General features: G+C 31.8%; 3 protein-coding genes across 3 annotated transcripts; 2 read left to right on the forward strand and 1 right to left on the reverse strand.

The window, feature by feature from the left end:
- Window positions 1-3,015: 3,015 nt before the first annotated feature.
- On the forward strand, window positions 3,016-4,422 carry LOC124942509 (small RNA-binding protein 11, chloroplastic). The gene is made up of 4 exons (XM_047483030.1): window positions 3,016-3,217; window positions 3,629-3,697; window positions 3,777-3,883; window positions 4,089-4,422. Exons 1-4 carry the CDS (start codon window positions 3,055-3,057, stop codon window positions 4,224-4,226), a joined length of 477 nt encoding a protein of 158 aa, XP_047338986.1. The 5' UTR covers window positions 3,016-3,054; the 3' UTR covers window positions 4,227-4,422.
- A 764-nt stretch (window positions 4,423-5,186) lies between these two features.
- LOC124941855 (choline-phosphate cytidylyltransferase 1-like) lies at window positions 5,187-9,345 on the forward strand. Its single transcript, XM_047482216.1, has 8 exons — window positions 5,187-5,430; window positions 5,907-6,020; window positions 6,137-6,232; window positions 6,850-6,892; window positions 7,822-7,977; window positions 8,095-8,175; window positions 8,691-8,789; window positions 9,028-9,345. The coding sequence occupies exons 1-8, from the start codon at window positions 5,288-5,290 to the stop codon at window positions 9,193-9,195; spliced, it is 900 nt and encodes a 299-aa protein (XP_047338172.1). The 5' UTR covers window positions 5,187-5,287; the 3' UTR covers window positions 9,196-9,345.
- A 924-nt stretch (window positions 9,346-10,269) lies between these two features.
- Window positions 10,270-11,919, reverse strand: LOC124942585 (polygalacturonase QRT3-like). The gene is made up of 2 exons (XM_047483117.1): window positions 11,418-11,919; window positions 10,270-11,338 (listed from the first exon to the last, which is right to left on the reverse strand). Exons 1-2 carry the CDS (start codon window positions 11,871-11,873, stop codon window positions 10,328-10,330), a joined length of 1,467 nt encoding a protein of 488 aa, XP_047339073.1. The 5' UTR covers window positions 11,874-11,919; the 3' UTR covers window positions 10,270-10,327.
- Window positions 11,920-25,126: the final 13,207 nt, after the last annotated feature.

The raw sequence follows: 25,126 nt of genomic DNA on the forward strand, positions 1-25,126 counted from the left end.
CATTGCCTTCGTTCTAGCTGAGAGGAACTATTTATAGTCATCCAAGGTCGGTTGATCAATCAAGCTGATCAAATTTCAGACAAAACGCTTTAATGGATTTTGTCTATTCTTGATCCAACTTGATCGTTTATGGGGCATGATCACTCGTATAATCGTAAGTGAAATGATCACCATTTTAGGATGATCATTTTAGCCTTTGAATCAGGTCATTTGGTGGAGTAGTGCCGAGTTCCATCTTTGAAGAATCAAAGATTTCGGTCGATCATCGATCATCATTGTTGTTCGTCCCGAAGAAGAAGACAAGCCAGAGGACGAAATGCCGTTGTTTCTGGCTGAAATATGAACGCTTGGGTGTTTTGTCTGCATTTTATCATTGCTCTGTCGCGTATGGGTGTTCCGACAACGTTTGGGCTAACGACGTTGAAGCGCGCGTTAGTTGATATTCAGCTTCGCGAATGTGCATCTCTTCCGTTGTAGTGGGCGACACACTTCGTTGTTAGGCGTTGGATGAAGCATGGGTGCTCATATGACGATTGTGCGGTCTGTTGCACTAAATTCTCCTAATTTCGACTACAGCAGATCACAATCCTTTTTCAGCCTTAGAGTTTGTTTGAAATTGATTTTTTTTCATCCATTTGGCTTTGTTTTCAACCTACAAAATATTTTAAATATACATAATATTTATTTTGCCTGTTTTTTTTTTATATTTGGGAGTTTTGTAAATAATTAATTTGGGATAAAATAGATACAACATTTATCCTAAATTATTTATTTTAATTTCTTTTGACCTCTTGAAATTAATTTGAGATAAAATGAATACAACATTTATCTCAAATTATTTTATTGGCCTTCATTTTAATTAATTGGGATTTAATTACTACAATAATTATTCCAAATAATTATTTAATAATGATTTGGCCTTAATTTTAATTATCTTGAATTTATTTATTCAAAATAATTATTTTAAAATTTATAAATTTGGTAGGTAAAATTTTAGTGCTTACAATTTTCATTTCAATTTCAATAGATGCACTGTCCATTCTCAACAATCATGTTATACAAAATTATACATATAGTCATTATATAATGCAACACTTCTTTTCTCCAATATTGTACAAGTCCTACTACAATTGTAAAATGTCATTAAAGAACTCTAAATACACGCTTAACGTCCTTTCTATAAGCTTCATGTTTCATTGTAAAATATTTTTTCTTCGGACCACATGACTCATGAATTGTATTCTTTTCCTTGGATTACAAAATGAGCTGGAGAGAAATAACTTGAGTTAGATTCGAGAACGAATGAGATTAGTAACACGTTTATATCGTTTCAATTTAGTAATCTGAATGTTTTTTTTTACAATTTTGTAGCTTGTAACGTATTATTGTTTTTTTTTTTCACTTTTATATTTTATTTTAATAAAATTGTTTTTGTTATGTTTTAGTTTTTTTTTTATCAATTTTGTTTATTATTATAAATTTGTGATATGTATACAAATATTATTATAAAAATATAGAATAAAAAAACTTAAACATATAAATAAATTATATATAAAAAACAAAATATATAATAAAAGTTAAACTACAAATTAAACATATAAAATTCCCTTACATTTAAAATTAAAGTAACAAATTAAAATTTAAAAAAAAAAAAGTTTTGACTGTAAACGCATTTGATCCGAGAGGATTTGGTGAAAACACATTATGCATTCGAGAATGGGTGTGAGTTCATTGTTTTAACCCACCCAGAGTTGTCTGTTCTCAAATTCCTTTTGTTTCTCCTTTTTCCCTTCTTTCGGGATAAAAGTATAAATATTATTATTTTTACTTTTTTTTTAAATGACTATTTTGCTCCCTAGAAGAAACAGGAAGAGTAAAGAAGATTTAGGAACAGATATCCCGTTTTAACATATTTTGACTCTCTTTATAAACTTTTTTATATTAAAAAAAATATATTAATTAATCAAATTATTATATTTTTTTTTATAGGAATTTCTCATCTAATTCAATTTGATTTTACATATAAGAAATTTATTAAAAAATAATACAAAATTGATATTTAGATATCAAATTGTAAGAATAATTTATAAATTAAAATTTTTAACAAAAAAAAAATATCATTGAATTTGTTGAGAGTCACCCCAATGATAAACTCATTTGAGTTCATAAACAATAAAGGTTGAAATAGAGTAGGACGAACAAACCAATGAAACATTTAAAAAAAAAATTATCAAATATTATGAACGACAATTAAAATTATCTTTAATTGAATGTTAATAAGCACCGAAAAAGATCCGGTAAATGATAATTGACCAATACATATATGATTGAAATAATATACAATCCGTACAAATAATAATAATAATAATAATAATAATAATAATAATAATAATAATAATAATAATAATGAGAGGATTCTTGTAAGAGGGCATTCATATAGAAGATCAAATAACTCATTATTAAAAAATATGAAAAACAACTTTAAATTCAATAATTTATCTCATTTGTTACTAAGAATGAGACACAGACACATATTTGAGAAAAGATCATCAACATAATCGAAATTATTATTGTATTATTCAAATTATAAAAATATTTAAATATTAAAAATGTTAAAAAAGATTTAAGAGACTAAAAGAGAAATTTGACGAAATTACACTAAAGATTGTCTTATTTGATATAAGTGTCAGCAACGCATAAAATTAAATGCGCTGGTGATATTTTTTAAATTTATTTTTGAGACGATTTTGCCTCTGTCACGAGACGTTCACAATCGCGAGACGCAACCGGCAATCGCGAGACGAAAAAAAAAATAAAAAAAATAAAAAAATTTGCGTCTCGCGGTTGCCGGTTACGTTTCGCAAGGGTTTGCGTCTCGCGAAGGTGGACGTCTCACGACACGGACAAAATCGTCTTAAAAATAAAAAAAAGTTTCACGCGCGCATTTAATTTTATTAGTTGACATTTATATTAAATAAGGCCTCTTTACTATCATTTCGTCAAATTCCCCGACTAAAAGAATGTATTTTCATCCACTTAAAAAAAAATTACAACATGTCCATATCCTCTGCCCTTCTCTCGAATCTCTCCTGCGCCACTTCTTCGTCTCCTCGTCTCTCCTTTAACCCTTCTCAGGAAAACCGATGGAGGTGCGGTTCGTTGAAGCTTCACGCCGCTCTTTCCGACTTCCCTCTTGCTAGCAAGATCATGATTAGAAGTAAGTTTCTCTATTCAAATAATTTAATTATCTGGGTTGTAAGCTATCAAAACTCAGTATCTGCTTAGAATCTCTAAATTTGAATCCATCTAAGTGTCTTTACTTATTGTCTGCTATTGATTAACTTGGAAGAGTGTGAGAACCAGCTTGTGTTTCCATTTCAAGTTGTTTGCTAGGGAAGAAGTGATTTTGATTATAACATTTGATTATGAAGAGATATGGATTCTTCCCCAAATTAGGTCTAGGATGCTGTTCTGTTTTTGTGCATTGGCCATCTATATTATGTCTGAATGCTATGCCAATTAGGTTAAGGAAATCACAAGCAACAAACAGACATAATGCTTAAAGAATTGTTCAAATTTTTGTGGTTTTAGGGTTTGATGAATGTCTTGACATGTATCCCAATTGCAGATTTATCATACACTGTCACAGAGAGTCGCTTGGTGAAGGAATTTTCGAAATTTGGACACATAGCTGACAGTTAGTAAATATGATTATACGTTTTTCTTCTTCTTAGAATGCTTTTACCAAACCTACTTTCTCTCGATTTTTCTTATAGTTAAGCTCGTCAAGGATGAAGACACGAAAAAATCCAAAGGCTATGCTTTCATCCAATACAGATGTCAAGATGATGCATTAGCTGCATTAGAAACCATGGATAATGAGGTTTGATATATTGGCCCAATTTTTGGAAACACTTTCTGAATTTATGAATTTGTGTTTGAGTTTAACTAAGTTCAATCAATCTCCAACCGAGATATACATCCAAACTGTTCTTACCCAGATCCAAAAAGCGTTTAGTTTGTTCATCTAGATTTTTTTTAATTCCATTGCCAATATTTTTTGAGACTGGTTGTATTTCTCATGTCAGCCATTAGATGGTCGGTTGATATTTTTAGAGCTGGCGAAGCCAGGACGTGATGCTTTTGGTGGGTACCCGATATCCTCCGGACCACCTAAGGAACCTATAAAGTTTGTCAAGGAGGATGACAACAATGTCTCGGTTTGAAATACTTGTTTGATGTTCTTTTGTTTATCTTGTTTGTTCATTTTCTTCAGGGATCAATGATGAGTTATGTTTTGCATGGATTTCAAAGTTTGGGGTTTATTTTGGGCAAACTATTGGTTTTCAGTGTCTTGTTTTTTTATATTAGGAAACTAGGGATGAATATTTTATTGGTATATACCTATTCATTTTCTAGCAATGTTGTTAGGACACGTGGAGAAGTGCATTGAAATCATTTTTAATTTTGTCTTACTTTTAATAATTATTACAAAAAATTGAGTTAGACTAAATTTTTATAAATAGATAAAATTGAATAATACATGTTTTCAAAAGAATAGCAAATATAAAATATCCTATACATTTTTGGTGGACTATCCTTCAATTTCAACGATGGTAGACGATCCTTGTAATGTTATTATTATAACTGTTTAGTTTAGAGGATTTGAGCACGTGGTTACTAACCACAGTGTCAAGGTTTCGAATCCCTTGTCTCCCACAATCGGCCGTAAGGATGACTTTTCTATCTGGTAGTAGGAAAATCATCATCGAGACCTTTTACTGCGCTTGCCCGATAGAAGTCCTGAATTCGCATAGTCCTGAATTCGCATATATTAACCTGAAAATTTTTTGGATAAAAGATTTGTTTATATGGAATACCAAAATCAAGCATGAACATAAAACTCATGTATGGAATCCCCAAAAGAGACTGCCCATTATAAATTATAACTCGATAACTTATTGAGTAACTTTGTTGTAATTTTTTATTTATTTTTTCATGTTATTAGTTATCGTTGACTCGGTGAAAGAAAAATATATATTCGCATAGAAAGAAAAGTACAAAACATATTATATAATTTAGTTTATAATTTTAATATTAAATTAAGAAAAATATAATAAAAATAAAAAAATCCTAATTTTAGTAAAATGAAAAGAAGGTATAAGAAGAAAAGAGGGAATAAATAACTAAATTGACTAGATAGAGCAAAAATCGCCATCGGAGAAGAAGCCAAAGCCTGGGCTCGGCTGCACCTCTGCTCGGGAAATCCTAAACGGGTCAAGAGAGAATGGACGAGAGTCATGATAAGAGCAATTCCAACGATTCGATCGATGAACCCATCAAGGGACGTCCAATTCGGGTATATGCAGATGGCATATACGATTTGTTCCATTTTGGACATGCCCGTGCTCTTGAACAAGCTAAGAAACTGTACATTTCTTTGCCTTTCCTTTCCTCTCATTTTATTTGGATACATTGGTTATTCATATGTTTCTCATTGTTATTCTTCTCTACATGTCTTTGTCTACCCGTTTGAATTCTGCTGTCTGATCAACTTCTTCAATTGGTCTAATCAGAATTGAATGAATTGAAATGAAAATTTTACTCCATTTCGTGTAAATAATTCTAAGATCTTCTTTTCCACAACTTTTCCTTATAAATCACAGTTATTATCTTAACGATCTGATCCGGGTATGCTGTCATATTGAGAATTTATATTCTGGTTTTGGTTCTATTCTTCTGCTGTATTATGGGTAAAGCAGAATGTTAACAAAGCTATGATCTTTAGCCATGTGGGTTGAACCTTGACAATTCTCTATCTGTGATTATGTTTTTTTGTATACCTATGTATACAGACATTTAGTAAGTAATGACAGTAGTTTATATATATCTCAATGTTAATGTAGGTTTCCAAATACCTATCTGCTAGTGGGATGCTGCAATGATGAAACTACTCACATGTACAAAGGCAAGACAGTCATGACGGATCAGGAGCGATATGAATCTCTTCGTCACTGCAAGTTGGTTTTCTGAAAATGGCTATGAATTTTCATTAAGGACAATGATGTTAGCACTATTTTTTCTCTTTTGAGGCATTTTAGCAATTAAGGCTTTGTTGCTATATGTTGTTATACAGGTGGGTAGATGAAGTTATTCCAGATGCACCTTGGGTGCTCTCACAAGAGTTCATTGATAAACATTACATTGACTTTGTCGCTCATGACTCTCTTCCGTAAGGTTCACCTGCCCAAAACAACATTCCATTTTGTTTCTCGTATTTTCTCTGTACAACTTGTTATTTGGTCCTTAGAATATGTTACTTTTTTAAGTTTAATTCTCATGTCTTCCATATGGCTAAATTATGGATGCATTAACAATCTTACTTAGATGTACATTTAATCTCTTACAATGAGCCAATTGGGTATCGTGATTTATCATCTTGATCATGATGAGCCAGAAAAAAACTACATTTACTGTGTTTTAAAAAAATCACAATCATCTTTAAATAATGTTGATCATGATTACAAAATATACACATTTACTAAAAGAACTAAAATATATGTGGGTTATGATCCAAAAAACAGTATTATACCAAACGAAAAAGAACCACTTTCAATTTCCCTTTAATGATTTCCTAATGGAATCGTCATTTGACTAATAACAGTTTCCACATTGGCTCAACATTTTCCGGTTATTAGTTGTAGATGATGTCTGTTTCAGGATGCTTTGTATTGTCATTTTTCTTTCAAGTCTATACATCTCTTCTCTTATGTGTTAAATGTTTGGACAGGGACATGCTTTTATGGTTAACTTCCAAATACTAACCATTCTCTTTGTTTGCATTTCCAGCTATGCTGATACAAGTGGTGCTGGAAAAGATGTTTATGAGTTTGTGAGTTCAAGAAACCAATTCTTTAAGTGGATTCTTAGAAAGTTTTAAACTTGCAGATTTAGTTATATTCTCGTATAGTTGTTTTAACCAGGTCACTTTAATTTCTATTTCCATGCATAATTAATATTAACTATGGATGATGTGGCCCCATTTGGAAACACTTGAAACTTATGTTTATGTATCCTGATGGAGTTGAAAACTACCAATATATTTTTTTAATCAGCTTTGATCAAGTTTTGTTTCCAAACATAATCTTATCCATATACATTTATGGATCCAGAACTTTTGTGTTTCCAAATAGGGTAACATAGGATTAAAAATAACAGTATAGAAGATATAGAGTTCTAGACTTTCAAGTGGGGGGCCATGATTGTGAGGGGTTGTGCTAGCTTCCTCCAGATAATAAACTCTTGTTTACTTGATTAAGCATAGTTAGACACATAAACTGAAAAAGAGAAGAAAAACGTCTTCACAACTGGATCAAGTGTATACTTGAATGTGCCAAGAAGTGAATAAAGATGTCATTGCTTATGCAAAATTATTAAACAAAAGTGTTGAGTTTTAAAATGAAGGGATGAAAGTATTAAAAATGTTAATACTTTTCCTATATATTAATGGATTAATGAACCTGCATTCTAATTGACGATTATTTAAAGAACCCAATACTTATTTAATTTTAAGATGCCTACCTATTCATTATCCATTTACTAGAAAGGAACTTTGAAAGAAGGAAAGACAAAGAAACTGCAAACATGTATAGTATAAAGAAAAAATAAATAAAATCCAGCTACCCTGCATTCCCAGTTAGTGCAGAACATTTATGGTATTAATTCACCCCTAAATTCTCCCTAATGTCTATTTCCATTTATATCAGTATTTTGTTGTGTCATGTATGTGAACAAGAACATGCATCTTCCCTTTGGTTTCAGGTTAAGTCCATTGGAAAATTTAAGGAGACCAAACGGACAGAAGGAATCTCAACATCAGACATAATAATGAGTATTGTCAAAGATTACAACCAATATGTGTTACGCAACTTGGATCGAGGATACAGCAGAAAGGAACTCGGTGTTAGCTATGTCAAGGCATGCTTTAGCTTTCCTTCAATTTTATATATCTTTTTCTTCTGAAAAAATTGTCCTCGTATGTTCTTCTCTGGTTACCTGACTATACAACAACCTGCTTTCCCATTTTTTCCATAGGAAAAAAGGCTGAGAGTAAACAGAGGTCTGAAGAAGTTGCATGAGAATGTGAAGAAACAGCAGGAAAAAGTGGAGGAAAAGGTGCTTTGAATTATTTAATCATGGATTATGTTGCCTAAGAACTAATGAAAATTAGTAGAAACCTGCATCTATGGTTCTTTAACTTAGGCTGTGTTTGAAAATACAACTTGTCACTTAATTATTTTAGATTCAACTCAAATTAATCTCTAGAATCTAGCTTTATTCGGTAAGTTATGAATGACTTTAACTCGTAATAACTAGAGTGTCCAAAGACAACTCTAACCTGTATAAATTAATCAAATTATGTCACTATAAGGGTGGAATAGTCTTTAATAACCTTTTTCCGACATTAGTTCCACCTTTATTCAAATCAACTTACTATTTAGATATTTTCGTATGATTTAATTATATCATTTCATGAAACTATTTTCCCTTCTGCGCTTCATTGATCATGTTGTGTGTTGGAAGGTTAACTTAGTAATTGCATCTTATATTGTTAAACATTATTGCTTTATTTCTTATGCCTGATGAAATTTTCCATGTGATTATTGTTAAACTACTCAATGTGATTGAAGATTCAATCGGTTAAGAAGTACCGCAATATTTGGGTGGAGAATGCTGATCGTATGGTTGCTGGTTTTCTCGAAATATTTGAGGAAGGCTGTCATAAAATGGTAAGAATCTGCCTAATACACTTGGCCTTATTTGATGTGGGTTATTTGAGATTAATTCCAAATAACCCACCATTCAATCAATCATCAATCTCATCATTATAATCATCAACTACAATATCACTTGGTTATTCAAATAACCCTGGGTCAAAAAGGCCTTGTGCAGATGAACACCAAAATTGATTTTATATACATGATATCTACTATGTTCCTTGTCTGATCTACTATTGCATTTGATTAGGGAACCGCCATAAGGGACAGAATACAAGAAAGTTTACTGACCAAGGGGAATGCAGATGATGATGACGACGAAGATGATGAAGAAGATGAAGACGAAGACGACGATGAAGGTGAATATGATGACAGCACTGACAATGAGCATTATGATTTTGGAAAGTGGGAAAAATAAAAAGATCTAATTGTTTAGACTTTTGTTTTAACTTTTGTTCTACATTTTTTTATTTTGTACACAAAAATGCTATATAATGTGTTGTCTATCTTGTTTGATGGATGAATATTAGCTTAATTTGTTTATAGTAATGATGATCTGAGTTTTGTCTATCTTGTGTGATGGATGAATATATAGCTTAATTTGTCTATTATCTATGGTTAGTTAATCTATCAAATTAACTCTTATTATGCATTAGATATTTTGATATGAAGGACATGGATGGTATTTCACATACCCGCTCAAGTTTTTTTGTTTTTTTTAAATCGGAGTCCATTTCTTAAACGAAGCTTGTATAAACACCCACCGTCTCGCTTTAGGTTCTTTTCTTGGAATCTTAACGATTGTATTTTTGTTCTAAGCATATACCAAATAGTATGCAAGACTTGAGAAGCTATTTCATTTTTTCGATTCGAAAGGAAGCATTGCGATCTCTCGAATTCGATTGAGTTTATTGTCGATTTGGCGACAAGGATACATTGTTTGTAAATGACCTGCCTATGTAAATATCATTTATAAATATTATTTTTATAGGATTATTGGAGGTGGAGATGACCACATAAAAATAATATTGAAGATATGTTTTGATTTGATCAATTTATAGAAACCCACCAACTTTGATGGTTAAATTCATGGAGATGTTGTCATACTTTGTTACATTTCAAGAAAGATTAGGCTTACCAACCCTAACTGCCTTCTGCTAGATTGGGCCTAGGTGACCGACCAAATGAATATGATTCAATTTTCAAATTGATCTATTAGACCTTGTAACTAATGTCATTTGCTTTTTATTTATTTATTTTTTATAGTTTTTATGGGGATTATTCGATAGTTGATTAGTATGATCTCCACAGTAATAACTCCTAAATTAGACTATTTTTAGTGAAAATTTAACGTATTACTTTTAATTTTTTAATTGTTCTTTTGCATCATTTTTAACGAACTCGTAATTGTGACATAGAATAGACAAAATACCCAATACAAAACAAGTTCTTTATGTCAATCCATTTCAAATAGAACTTTCAATATCTCAATACACTTTTTTGTTTCTCCAAATTCTAGGATATTTAAACAAAATAAAAAACACTTGAGTCTAGATGCTTGAAGCTCCTTGATCGACTGAAACATAAACACTCGCAGGCAACGCTTGATTCGCCTCTATCACTATTCGGTTATCCGATACATTGCGTAGCGCATGATTCGGAAAAGATCCCAATTGTGTCGATATCAACGTGTACTGAACAGACTTAATTAGATTAGGAAACAATAAAATTGGATTGAAATCCAAACTCCACAAACTACCATTTCCCTCTACTAACCCTTTTGCAACCGTCGCCTTAAGTTTCATTCCATTCACATTGTTCCTATCAACTATTACTTGATCAATATCATTAAATTTTCCATTCTTCTCATCCAATTGAACAATCTCAATTCCCTTATTACCACCACTAAACATATTGTCCACAATATTCACTCCATTAATCTTGCCTTTTATCGACTTAAAAAGAACATACGCATCCCCAAGGAAGAAACAATTCGAGACATGTAGTTGTACCGGATCTTCCGCGACAATCCCCGTATAATCCAAATAAGAGTTCACAATCCGAGTTTGAGTCAACCCCGGTAACCCAATGTAAATCCCCGTGCCTCCAAATCCGGTTGCCTTATTATAACAATGCACCCCCGAGATCAAATTAGCTTGCCCCGACACAACAATCCCAATAGAAGCCGAGAAAATGACTACATTCATAATCGAATTATCATTCCCCGCCAAATTAATAGCCGTCCCAGAGAAAGACCTTTCCGAGGGGTCCCCTCCGGCCGTAATTCGTTGCCCGAGGAACGAATTACGAATATTTGTCTCGTGCCCACCTTGGACCAAGATACCATTAGTTGTAAAATGGGCAAAGTAACAATTATCAATGGATACCCTAAGACAGTTAATGACCTTAATACCCCCACCATTGAAATTTGAATCAAACATGATATCTCTTAATGTAACATATTCATAATTGTAATTGGAATTTGAAGCATCTGACGTCATCTCTAGTAAATACCCATCATTTGAGAAGTTTTTTGAAGCTTTTATTGTCCCTCCATATATCTATACATATTTAAAATATTAATTAATTTTTATAAAAATATAATTAAATAAAATAAAATAAATATAAATATAAATATACCACAAAATTTCCCTTGCCGGTTTTGGGTAATCGGAGAGGGCTGCTGATTAAATAAATTCCACCTTCCAAATTAATTTGTGCTCCTCCGAGATTAGCGATTCCTTCAATCAAGATATCATCATTTAGAACTTGAAACGCATCGCTGATCGCTGCGATCAGCGATTTTATGCTATCGGTTTTTCCTGTCGGGTCTGCCCCGTATGTTGTCACACGATATACCCGAGGACCCGAAGAAGGTGACGTGGCTGGCGGAGGTGACGTGGAAGGCGGAGGTGACGTGGAGTTTTGGTTGAGGGCTAATGAGGCTTTGAAAGATTCAAGTTTTTGAATGTGGTTAAGATAACGGCGGTTATGGTGGTCGGCCGGAATAGAATTCCGGCCGCCGTGAACTTTCAAAACTGCTAATAGTATTGTGAGAAGAATGAGGTGGACGGCGGTCGGAGTTCCGTTAGTCATGTTTGATTATGTTGTCGGAATTCTCTCTCTAGAAATTTGTGGGTTGAGGAAGAGAGAGGATTATGGAGGGAAGATGAAGTTTCTAAACCACACTCAATCGTGTCTTAAAAAGAAAATGTTTTTTTTACTTTTTTTATAAGGTAATTTATCTTGAAATAACTTTTTATTAGTCTTGTTTGGTTTGCCTCAAATTTTTTAAATTTATTTAAAAACTATGATCTTGTTCAAATTTGAGTTAATATATAATGATTAATAAATAATAATAATTTAAAATAAAAGATATTTTAATATTTTGATCAATGAATTGAGTGATACGATAGAAAAGAGAGTGATGATATATACTTTGGTTATAGTTATTCAAATAATCACAACCAAACAAGGCCTATCAATTTAAAAAATATATATTTTAATTATATATATATTAAGAAATTTAATTTAGTCAGTTAAAGTATTATTTGAAAAATTATAAAAGTAATATGTAATAATTTAATTTGATGTAATAAACTAGTATATGATTGTTAATTATATAGACTACTATTATTCATTAATTTATTTTAATAATTAATATATCATTTTATTGTATTGGAGTTTAAATTAAAAATTGATGTTACTAACTATTTTTTGTAATTTTTTAGAATTAGCATGACATTGTTGCAATCTCATCAACTGTGACTAGTCAAAATTGTAAAAAAAAATGAAATATATTGAAGATGAACTCATTCAAGCAAAGTAAAACAATGGTGAAATTCAAATTGTTTTATTTGATTTATATCAAGTCCAAATTATATTTATTTAATTTTTAGTTTAAATCATTATATTTATTAATACAGATTGGATTTGATTAGATTGTGTATGTTTTGGATAATTCAAATTTAACAATTAATTTTATTGATTAATATTTGTATTTTTTCTGATTATTATTTAATATGATCACTTTTTTTTTTTATAAATCACTTAATTTAAAAGACATTTTTTTCTTTTTTTTTTGTTACATTTTGTTATAATTAATTTCTATTATCTATAGATTAGTAACTCTAAAATTATTATATTTACATTTGTTAATGCAAATTAGTTAAGTAAAAGAAATTGGATGGTCAATAAAAAGACAAACAAACTTATTGTGATCTAGCTAATGTAAAAAGAAGTTGAGAAAATCATATAGGTAAAATACAATCTTAGTAAAATATATTTATAAATATATTTTTGTTTGGATAATAAGAATAATTACAATTCAATTTGTTTGGATTTCAAATTAATTTATTAAATGTTTCCCTCTAATTATAGGTAGACTTAATAAATAACATTAGTCATAGTAAATGACAATCAAAATAAAAAAGAAACTTTAAATACAATTAAAAAAAGACAAACAATCTGATTGTGGTCTAGCTAAAGTAAAAAAAAGTTGAGAAAATCATATAGGTGAAATACAATCTTAGTAAAATATATTTTTGTTTGGATGATAAGAATAATTATAATTCAATTTGTAAAATCATATCTTAATCTAATCCTTTGAGATTTGAACTAGTTATATCAGATTTAAATTGATTTGGATTTTGAATTAATACATTAAATGTTTCACTCTAATTATAGGTAAGATTTAATAAATAACATCAGTCAGAGTAAATGAGAATCAAAAAAAAAAAAAAAAAACTTTAAATACAATTAAAAACAAAATTCCAACACCAACAAAGAATTACTTTCTAAATTTGCCTTATATTTTATATTATGTTAAAAATAAATAATAGTTTAGTTATTTTTGCGATGTAACTGATGTTTCTTGTTATTTTTTACTTTTACATTAATATTTGTTTATATAAAGTTGGAGAACTTTGCACACAACAGTTATACAACTTTATTTTCTTTATTTCTTCTTTAACCAAAAGTAACAGTCACATGAAGTTGGACAGCAATAATTAAAAAAGGCAATTTTTTTTAATAGAAAGTTAATTCACATTCATTTAAATAAAAAATTACATATGTAATATTAATTTATAAATAATATAAAATTCATTAAAAAGATAAAAACAGCTAAATAAGAATTTAAATATTAAATAGCATTACAAATTTGTAAAATTAATATTTCAATGAAAAAATCCAAAAATCTTAAAATTTTCTTAAAGTGTCTCAAATACGAACTCGTTTGAATTTCATAACGATAGTGAAGAAGTAGAAACAAATCGAACATGTGGTGTCAGAATAATCTCTATAAAAATTATGAGCGACAGTGAAATTTGTCTTTGACCGTGGTTAATAAACAATGCTAGAAAATATTATGCAATTATTTTATATGGTTAAAATAATGAGAAATTCAAAAAAAAAATATATATATATATACATACAAGAAGGTTTCCAAATTAAAGATTAACTTCAAAGAAGGAGAAACAATTCAAGATCTGATAACTTATAATCTCATTTGCTACTAAAAATATATAGACTCGAGATAACATTATCAATATAATTGACGGATATGAAAAACAAACAACTCATAAAAAGTTGAGATTATTATTCGGATTATAAAAATTCGAAACTAATAGAAATATTAATAAAAAATAAAAACAATCATAAAAACCACTTCGAAAAAGAAAATTCAATGATCTATGAATTGTATTGCTTAACTTGCACATAATAGTTACTCGATGGAATTATATATTTAACTGTTTCATTTTCTGAAAAAAAACATTTTAAATTCATTTATAATATTAATTAATTCGTTTGTGCCACCAAATAAGTTCAAAATGTTTTTTTTCTCTTAAAAATTTCTGTGCAAACCAAATATTTCAAGCATGATTTTTTTGACTGTTACTTTTTGTACTAAATATTCAAATGGTTGAATTATAAGCTCTCTATATATGTTAAAAAATAAATAATCAACGTTTTTTTTGTGATGTTTCTAATTTACACAGTTAATTCAGATAAATAATTAATGATCATTATCATAAACTAATTTATCAATAGAAGATATTTTCTACAAATAATTTATATTAAATCAGAATGAATAATAAAAATAAATTATGTTAGTAAGAATACTTTTGAATAATTATGCTTCAAAATATTATTTTCCATATTTAATAATAATAGTAAATGTTTTTGAACTAGCATGAAATAACACTACTAAATATGCCATGTAAACTGATTCAACTTTGTTTTAAAGAGAAAAAATATATTATTTATTAATTTAATGATTGAGTACTTACTCATTATTTATAATTTAACATTTCATTAATTAAATCTTCTTTTTTATAATAAAATAATAATTATTTTAATTTAACTTTTTTATAATAAAATAATAATTATTTTAATTTAATTTTAAGTTACATAAAAAAAAATTAATTAATAAATAATTAATGATCTAACTATCAAATTATAAGAACAACTAACAAAAACAAAAAAACAAAATTTTCAATAAAAAAGTTTCAACAAATTATAAGAACAACTAACATTTCGTTGAGGGACACTCAAATTACAAATTTATTTGAGTTTCTCAACGTAGAGTAATTAAGCTTAATTAAGCTGAACGAATCAATAATGAAACGACATCGAAATAACTTCTATCCAATTTTTGAAATTATTCTTAACCGATGGTCGGTATGTAACGCCGAAAAAAGTGATGTCAGATGATAACTATATACATATATTCGAAATAGTAAAAATTTGTACAAATAATATAAGTATATATATAATTGGTGAATATATAAAATATCAAATCCAATAATTCATTACTGAAAATACTTTTAAAAAATGATAGACATGGACTCGAGAAATAATATATTACAAACTCATCGGAGGGAGGGTATAGGTAGAAAACGATTTAAATAAGATACTAAATTGAACAAAATCACAACACTAATATTTCAATTTGAACGATGATAAAAAACACAAAACTCTATCTAACCAACTAAAAAACAAAACTCTATTACGAGAGTAATATTACAATTACACACTTTTACATCAAACAAAATCTAAAAATATAATTAATGAGGGTTAGGTATAAATATGAATTGAATTCTAGATGTATATAAAACAATTAAATTAATTAAATAATTCTTTTATAGGGTAAGTAAAAGGCAGTTACCAACTTGTTACTTTAGGGATCCTAACAACTTTGACATTATTAAGGGTACTCCTTTTTCTCAAGATGGAAATGTTAATTTATCTAGGAAATGTCTTCTGTTCTAGGTTTTCTCTTTCTCTCACACACACAAAAACACACAGTTGGGTAGCTTTGAAGATGATCAAGAACCAAGAAAACTAAAAATGGAGTTGACAGATGTCAAAGTTTAAATGGATTAATTAATTAAGGCTATGAAAATGAAGAACAATTAAATATTATTCTTTCTTCATTATCTTAAGACTCTTCAGATTCTTTACCCATGGACTTCCTTTCTATGCTTCCTAAGTCACACACATGGAAAATACAATTAATTAATATTATTTATTAAATAATTAAATAGAAAATTTACCCAATAATATATTATTTTTATGTATAAAACACATATTTAAAAAAAAGATATTTTTGACTGGTTCAATCACTATATAAAACCTCCTTAAAAGAACTAGTTTCTTAGTACTACGACTGATTCTTAAAAAATTAAATGTCCATGGTTCAATTTTAATTTAGAAATAGATGTAAAATAATGCTAGCTTCCAATATTAAAAGAAAATAGTACAAACATAAATTTTAAATTTATTAAGACAGTGAAATTAAAAATGTAAAATTATCAATACTTATAGAGCTCATAAACCATGTAACACTAGTTAGTATAGGAAACATTATAGTAAAGAACCTAAGAAAAAGTGTAGGGAGAAATAGAAATAGAAATGGAATTTTTATTTTATTTATTTTGGTTCAATAAATTATTTCTATTAGTTCTTAGAGTCTAAAGATAATATGATTTTTTTTCTTTCAAATAATCCATAAATTACATAACAAAGTTATTTAAAATAGTTAATGAGTTATCCAAATAAACAAAGGGTAGGATGTGTTGTGTCTTGAACTCCTTAATTATATATTTATTTTCAAATACTTTAATAAGCATAACAAATAAAATATTTGACTTAGTGACATTGAGCATTTGAAGCAAATTGGAACTTGTTTATATATATAAACAATCTTTAGGCAACCACACATGTGCAGTTTAATTGGCACTTCTTTTTTGTTTGTCTGGTTTCATCAAATTAGGTATTTATTCTTATTTTCTTAGTTTTTGTTTTTTATTTTGCTACCTTAGGGTATATATGTGGATACTTGTAAGTTGATAGAGTGCAAAACTCATACTCTTAGGTTTAAAATTTTCATGCTCGACAATTTAATAAATAAAAAACTAGTTCAAGTTATATATGAAAATGATTTTTCTTAATCAAAGTTCAATTTATAAAGCGACTAGCAAAACTTAAGTGTTAAAAGTCTTGATTAAGTGACTGAGTTAGATGCAATGTCAAAATTTAATTTTGTATTATTCACAATTTATCCGACAAAGGATACAATTAAATATCATTATGAATTAAACTCAACTAATATGATCTTTAATAAGCTCGTAAACATTTTACAAGAGCGCCTTTTTCTCATAAATATCCTTATTTATTCCCTTGAGTAATATGATTCATCCAAAAATTATCGAAACTTGTGGTGAAAACTATGATCATAAGAATGAAAATGGAATAATAACAACCGTAGTGGAATGTAGAATAATAGCGTAAAAGTAAGAAAGAATAAAATAATGACACAAGAATCTTACCCAGGTTCGGACCAACAATGTCCTACGTCATGCTTTCGGAGAATCGATTCAATATAGTTATAATAGGGATTACAAACTCTAACTCTCTCTATTTGTTCTAACTTTTAGTCTCACGCTCTTTTCTTGTTTACAATGTATATATAAGCTTTTAGAATTCATAATTATGGTACATATTATGTGATATCTTTGACATCTCTACGATGATATTATCTCGTGGCGATTTAGTTGACATTTCTATAATAATACAATTTGATTGATATCTTCACCTTATTATGTGATTTCATGCATTTTTGAATCCAACAAATAATCGCACATATCTTCCTTCCCATTTTTGTACCTAACATTGAGGCACACCAAATTGGGCCTAAAAAACCTTAGGCTCAATTCTACAAATTCTCCATCTTGCCTCTATGTACGTATGTCTATTGTCAAACGAATGAGCCTCATCACCAAGAACACCTTAGAACCGATCCTCCTACTTCTCCGATTACGTTCCAACCTTATTGACGCGAATCAAGTCGCAATATTTCCGAAACTTGATTTCCGTCACCACATTCGTGGCCATATTTGCGGGATTTTTATCTGTGTGAACCTTCTCCACAACTACCGCTCCACTCGCTATGACATCTCGAATGTAGTGAAGTCGAATGTTGATGTGCTTTGTGCGCTCGTGAAACAACGAGTTCTTGGACAAGTGTATGACACTTTGATTATCACAAAACAAATCCACTTTATTGTGTTTCACCCCAAATTCACCCACGAGACCCTTCAACCAAAGTGCCTCCTTGACGCCTTCCGTCACAACGATATACTCGGCCTCCGTTGTTGAGAGGGCAATTACATATTGTAATTGTGCCTTCCAACTTACCGAGCATCCAAATAGGGTAAACACATATCCCGTTATGGACTTTCTCTTGTCCAAGTCACCTACAAAATTAGCATCAACATATCTTCTCAACTTATCATCACCTACACCCGCCCGTTTAAAACTAAGACCGACATATAAGGATTCTTCAACGTAACAGAGAACCCTCTTCGTCTCCTCCCAATGTCTTACGCCTACTTTCAAATAATCGATTTAATAGAGTTATAATAAGTATTACAAACTCTAACTCTCTTTCTGATTGTTCTAGGTTTTTTCTCACACTCTCTTCTCGTTTACAATATATATATATATGTTTTACAATGTGATATTTTTGACATCTTCACCATGATATGATCTCGTGACGATTTAGTTGACATTTCAATAATAATACGATTTAATTGACATCTTCACCGTTATGTGATTTTAATGCATTCACTGGTGAAAAAGGGGTCAAAACCGAGAGTTAAAACTCTCGGTTTTGACCCTATAACTTTCGTTGAAGACACCTTACCGAAGGTTTTAGTTACTCTCGCCATCCCTCGGTATTGACTCTCTCGGGTTTTCCACAAAGAGAAAAACCGAGAGTTATATGAAAACTTTCGGGTTTTTCTCTTTGTGGAAAAACCGAGGGTTTTACAAAGACCTTTCGGTTTTTCTCTTTGTGGAAAAACCGAGGGTTTTACAAATAACTTTCGGTTTTTCTCTTTGTGGAAAAACCGAGGGTTTTGCAAATAACTTTCGATTTTTCTCTTTGTGGAAAAACCGAGGGTTTTGCAAACAACTTTCGGTTTTTCTCTTTGTGGGAAAACCGAGAGTTTTGATTGAACTTTCGGTTTTCCTCTTCGGGTAAAACCGAGAGTTTTCTAATAACTCTCGATTTTCTCCTTTTGAAGAAAACCGAGAGTTTTGTAATAACTCTCGATTTTCTTCAAAAGGAGAAAACCGAGAGTTATTAGAAAACTCTCGGTTTTTACCCGAAGAGGAAAACCGAAAGTTCAATCAAAACTCTCGGTTTTCCTCTTTTGGGTAAAAACCGAGGGTTTGTCATATAACTCTCGGTTTTCTCTTTGGCTAAAAACCGAGAGTTTTCTAATATCTCTCGGTTTTTCCACAAAAAGAAAAACCGAGAGATTTCAATATTACTTTCGGTTTTTTCCCGTAAATTTTTAAAAATGTGCGGATTATTTTGCTCGCAACCAAAACATGTTCAGCCAAACCAATATATTAATGATAAAAGAAATGCAACATACATTAAACGATCACATTAATTGATCATGAACATTACAAAATTCGAAACCAAACTAATATTTCGAACAATCTGTTCTAAATTCAACCACTAATGAAAACATGTTCATAATCGAAACAACCTTACCTTGTGGGGGGGAGGAGGTAGTTGTTGCCTCATATACAATTCGATTCTCTCCATTCTTGCGTTCATCTCTAACTTCTCCCTCTCCATTCTTGTCACAATTTCATCCTTTTCCGCTTCCATTTCTTCCATTTTCCGCCTTCTTTCTTCATCCCTCTTCTCCAGTTCCTCCAGCTTGAGCTTCATTATTTGATTCTCTTCTAACAATCGCTCATTGTTTCGCTGTGAACTGTTTTCACTACGACGATCCTCACGAAAGTGTGTGGGCCGGACGCCTGATCCCATTCCGAACACTACCCCGTGTTTTTATTGTCCGAACACCCTCTCCGTCAATTCAAAATCCGATATTCCCGGTTCTTTACTAACAACCTCCTCCATCTCAGCCTGCACAATTCAAATAAAAAACTAGGCATATTCAATTCACTTACAATTTTCTCTTGCACGTGTTCGTCCAGGACGGGTGTTGGGTTTTCTTTTGTCGGTTTTGGTGTACGGGTCCTCTTGAATACTTCAATTACAGACAGTACCTGTCCCATTTCAATCGCCTGTTGAAATAAATGATTTATATAATTAATAACAATCTTTAGATTAAGTTATTACAAATAATGTACTTACCAACTCGTCTTCAATTTGTGCAAACGGTCTACTTCCCGTTTGATGCGAGAATTTCAGATTCTTCCAGTTCTTAATATTTGTAGAACTGTGTCTCTGTATTTGAAATAACAAATGAAGTTAGATTAATTAATATCAACTTTTATTTGAATTATGAAACCGTACCTTAAACGTTTCTGTGAAGAAATGATTGCGACACACAAACTCCCAATCATCTCAATCGTAGTCTGGTGGAGGATTAGCCAGTACCGCCGCCTCGTCTCCTTTGTGGACGCGGATATATGTCTTGTTCAAATCCGACCGCCATCTATCCCATATCTGATTGGCGTGTCCCAACCCGGTCTTTCGAAAAGACTCAATGTCACCATTAGTCGCTTCGAACGGATCCTGAAAAAAATAACATCCAAATGTTAAAAATAATTATTTAATGACGTAATGTATAATCAGGTAATAAGTATTACCTTGATAGCAGTCCACAGTGAATCCAATTGGCCTGCACTTAAAGCCTTCCACTTGAGAAGACGGTGTGAGACGGCTGCGGGGTCCCGGATAATCGACCCCACATGTCTAGACCACCGTGTTCTTCCCACGTCTGTACCGCCTGACCTCTCATCCTTCTCTCTAAACGTTAGAGGGATCCTCGTCCCCGCTACCCTCTTAGACAGCGCAATATTCTTGTTCTTCCCCCGTCTCTTGCGGGCAGAAGATTTTTCAAAATTATCAAAATCATAATTAAATATGTCAATCAATTGAAACACTAACTAATTTGTAAACGAAATACCTGTCAATGATGGGTCGGGAGTGGTCCCGTGCTCCTCCTCGTCATCCTGCTCCTCGATAGGCTCCTCAAGACCCTTGTCTTCAGCCTCATCGCTAGGCACCATATCAGCGAATGTGCTCTCTATAAACTCTTGGAGCTCACTAGCCTCAACATCCTCGTCTGTTGGGGGAGGCGCAGTAGCTATCGGGACCACAGCAATCGGTGGTTGGTCTCTAGAAGACGATCCTCGAAGCTTTAACGACTCGGATTGGGCAAGTAGGTTTTGGTAGCTTTTATCCAATTTCTTGGGTGTCTTCCTCATACTCTTCCAAGTTGTTTTAGGACCTTCAGACATTCTTAATTCACACCATTAATAAAATTGAGTGAATAATTGAAATAAAGTAGTAATAAAAATGAATATAAAGTTAAAAACATAAATCTACCTAATTAATTAATCTGAACTATATGTTTGTAAACCGCGGTTTTATTTTTGTCACAATCTTCCAACCGGGTCGGGCTGACATATCAGGGGCGTAAAATACTTGTTTTGCTTGACTCGCCAATATATACGGGTCTTGACTTTGGGTTTTCAAAATTCGGTTTACATTTACACTTACGAAGCTATATTTATCCACTTTCACTCCTAGTTCCCCCGAGTGTGTATCAAACCACTTACACTTGAATAAAACAACTCGTTTGTGAGAATAGTATTGTACTTCGATTATATCCGTCAAAATTCCGTAGTATGACATAGTTTCAGATCCGTTGTACCCCTCAACAACCACCCCACTATTTTGAGTTGTCAAACCTTCGTCGTGTTTTTCTGTACAGAATTTGAATCCGTTTACTTTATACCAAACATACATAGACGAGTACATACTTGGACCTTCTCCTAAGATCTTGAGGTCTCTTGATATGTCGTTAATTTCTGCTAAATGGGCGACCTATATATGTATCCGAAATGAAGTTGTTAATATGAATAAAAAGAGTTAGGATATATGGTTTGTAATTTACTCACTCGATGCTTGAAATATGCGGCAAACGTTTCTCCACTGGACTCGTTGTTATAATCTCTGCAAATAGATCGAATATTAAATAGCATACTCTTTAATGCTAATTAGTAACAGCAACATCGAATCTTACATGTAAAAAGGTTCTGCTTCGGGACAATTTTTCAAAATGTAAGAGTGAGCTGTCACTCGATCGATATAATCCAAGTTGTATACTTTTCCGTTAGATAGGTCTTCCAACGATGCAAATATTGAAATGCCCGAGATTTCAGGTTGTGCATTTTCTTGCTCTTGTTCCTCCATATACCTGACACATAAACTAATACTCTCATTAACAAGATAGATCTCGCTTATAGAGGCTTCGGGGTGGTTATTATTCCTCAAATATCTTTTCATTGTACCCATGTAATTTTCGAACGGATACATCCATCGATACTGAACATGTCCTCCAAGCAAAGCCTCAAAGGACAAGTGAACCGGGAGATGCATCATGATGTCGAAGATTGACGGCGGAAAAATCATTTCGAATTTGCAAAGTGTCAATGTAATATCCATGTACAATTGTTCGAGGTCCTCTTGAATCAACTCTTTGAAGCACAGCAACCAAAAGAAACGAGACATATTTACTAACGCATCATACACATTATCTGAAAGTAATCCACGAGTTGCTAAAGGAATAAGATATTCCAATAAAATGTGACAATCATGACTCTTTAATCCAGAAATCTTTTTCTCTTCCAAATTTACACAACCGCCGATATTTGAGCAAAACCCATCAGGCAACTTGAGATCTTTCAAGAAGTTACAAAGCCGTTTTTTATTTTCGGATGTCAAAGTGAAAGGCGCTTCTGGATAATGAACAACTCCTTCATCATTTATAGGATGTAACCATGATTTTATGCCTAAGAGTTCTAAGTCTTTACGGGCTTTAGGACCATCCTTAGTCTTCTCTTTCACATTCATTATTGTTCCCAACACGCTATCACATATATTTTTCTCAATATGCATCACATCCAAATTATGTCTCAATAATAGCGATTTCCAATAAGGCAGACGGAAGAAAATGCTAAGTTTGTTCCAATTGTCTCCCCGCGTTTCATGATATATCTTGGTTCTCTTGCTCAGATCCGCACTAAGAATTATGTCTTCTAGGTCTCGTGCTTGCTCGTAACATTCTTGCCCCGTTAACAATCTAGGGGGATCTCTATAATCAGTTTGACCATCAAACGACTCTTTATCCCTTCTGTATTTGTGCTTCGGTGGAGGAAACGTCTATGACCCAAGTAACATTGTTTGGAACCATGAACCAATCGAAGGGATACCGTGTCGTTGTTACAACAAGGACAAGCGAATTTACCTTTCGTACTCCAGCATGATAAATTCGCGTATGCGGGAAAGTCGTTAATGGTCCACAACAACGCCGCTCGCATGTTAAAGTATTGCGAGGTGTGTGCATCAAACGTTTTCACACCTGTTTGCCACAGTTCATGCAACTCTTTGATCAATGGCTGGAGAAATATGTCAATTGCATCTCCCGGACTCTTTGGACTTGGAATTAACATAGATAAGATGAAATTGCTAGAATCCATGCAAGTCGTGGGTGACACATTATAAGGAACGAGAATAACCGGCCAAACACTGTATGATTTTTTCCCATTTGCAAATGGCTGAAACCCATCGCTTGATAAACCCAGTCTTACGTTTCGAGATTCTGAAGCAAAATCTGTATAATTTTCATCAAACGTCTTCCAAGTTAAGGAATCAGCGGGATGTCTAAACGTATCACTATCAACTCTTCCTTCTTTATGCCATCTCATCATTGGAGCCGTTTTTGAGGACATGTATAGTCTTTGCAGTCTTGGTATTAAAGGGAAATATCTCAACACCTTTTTTGGAATGAATTTCCCGTTTTTCTTCTCCCGAACTTTCCCACTTGTTTGGTCGACTTTCCATCTTGAAAGACCGCAAACTCTGCAAGAATCTTCATTTATGCCGTCCTTCCAAAATAGCATACAGTTGTTCTTACATGCGTCTATCCTGTCATATTTAAGCCCGATATTAGTAATGAATTTTTTACTTTCGTAGTATGAGTTTGGCAATTCAGCGTCAATCGGTAATATGTAGTCTTTAAGCAGACGCAGCAACATATCGAACGAAGAATTCGTCCACTGACATACATTTTTTATGTGAAGTAGTTTCAGTAGTGCCGATGATTTCGTTATTCGAGCACCTTCATACAATGGCCGTTTGCAATCATCAAGCAATTTATAAAATTTATGCGCATCTTCGACTGGTTCATCGTTGCTCGGGACGTTATTAACGTTGGGGAACATATCGTTTATAAATTCGTGCATATAACGTTCTTCGTTGACCTCTTCATTAACTGTATTATTCATCTCCGGTCTCGCATCGTTGAATTCTGGCACGGCATCCTTCGACTGATCATCGTCATCATCATCATCATCTAAGTCATCGGCATCTTCATCGACATCGTCATTAACAACTTGAGTAGTACGTCTTTTTTCTCCATGAAAATACCAATACTCATAATGAACATTTATTCCATAAATGATGAGGTGAGTCTTCACTTCGTCTATTTCCATAAACGGCGTGTTCAAGCATTTCACGCAGGGACATTTCACGGTTTGTCAGGATGTATTCCTAACAGCATACTCGAGGAATTTGTCAACACCTTCCTCGTAATCTGGATGATCTCGACGTAAGGTCATTCAGCTTTTATCGGGTACTTTCATATTTCTAATAAAATGGAAAACAACCGTGATTATTACTTACTTAAATTTGTCTAAATTAATTAGGATTACATAATGCTAACATAATTTCTACCTATTCTATCATTATCCAACCAAAGTTCAATTTAATCTAACATTATCCAACCAAAATT

Source organism: Impatiens glandulifera, chromosome 6, assembly GCF_907164915.1.
Source record: "Impatiens glandulifera chromosome 6, dImpGla2.1, whole genome shotgun sequence".
In the NCBI taxonomy this organism is placed as follows: domain Eukaryota; kingdom Viridiplantae; phylum Streptophyta; class Magnoliopsida; order Ericales; family Balsaminaceae; genus Impatiens; species Impatiens glandulifera.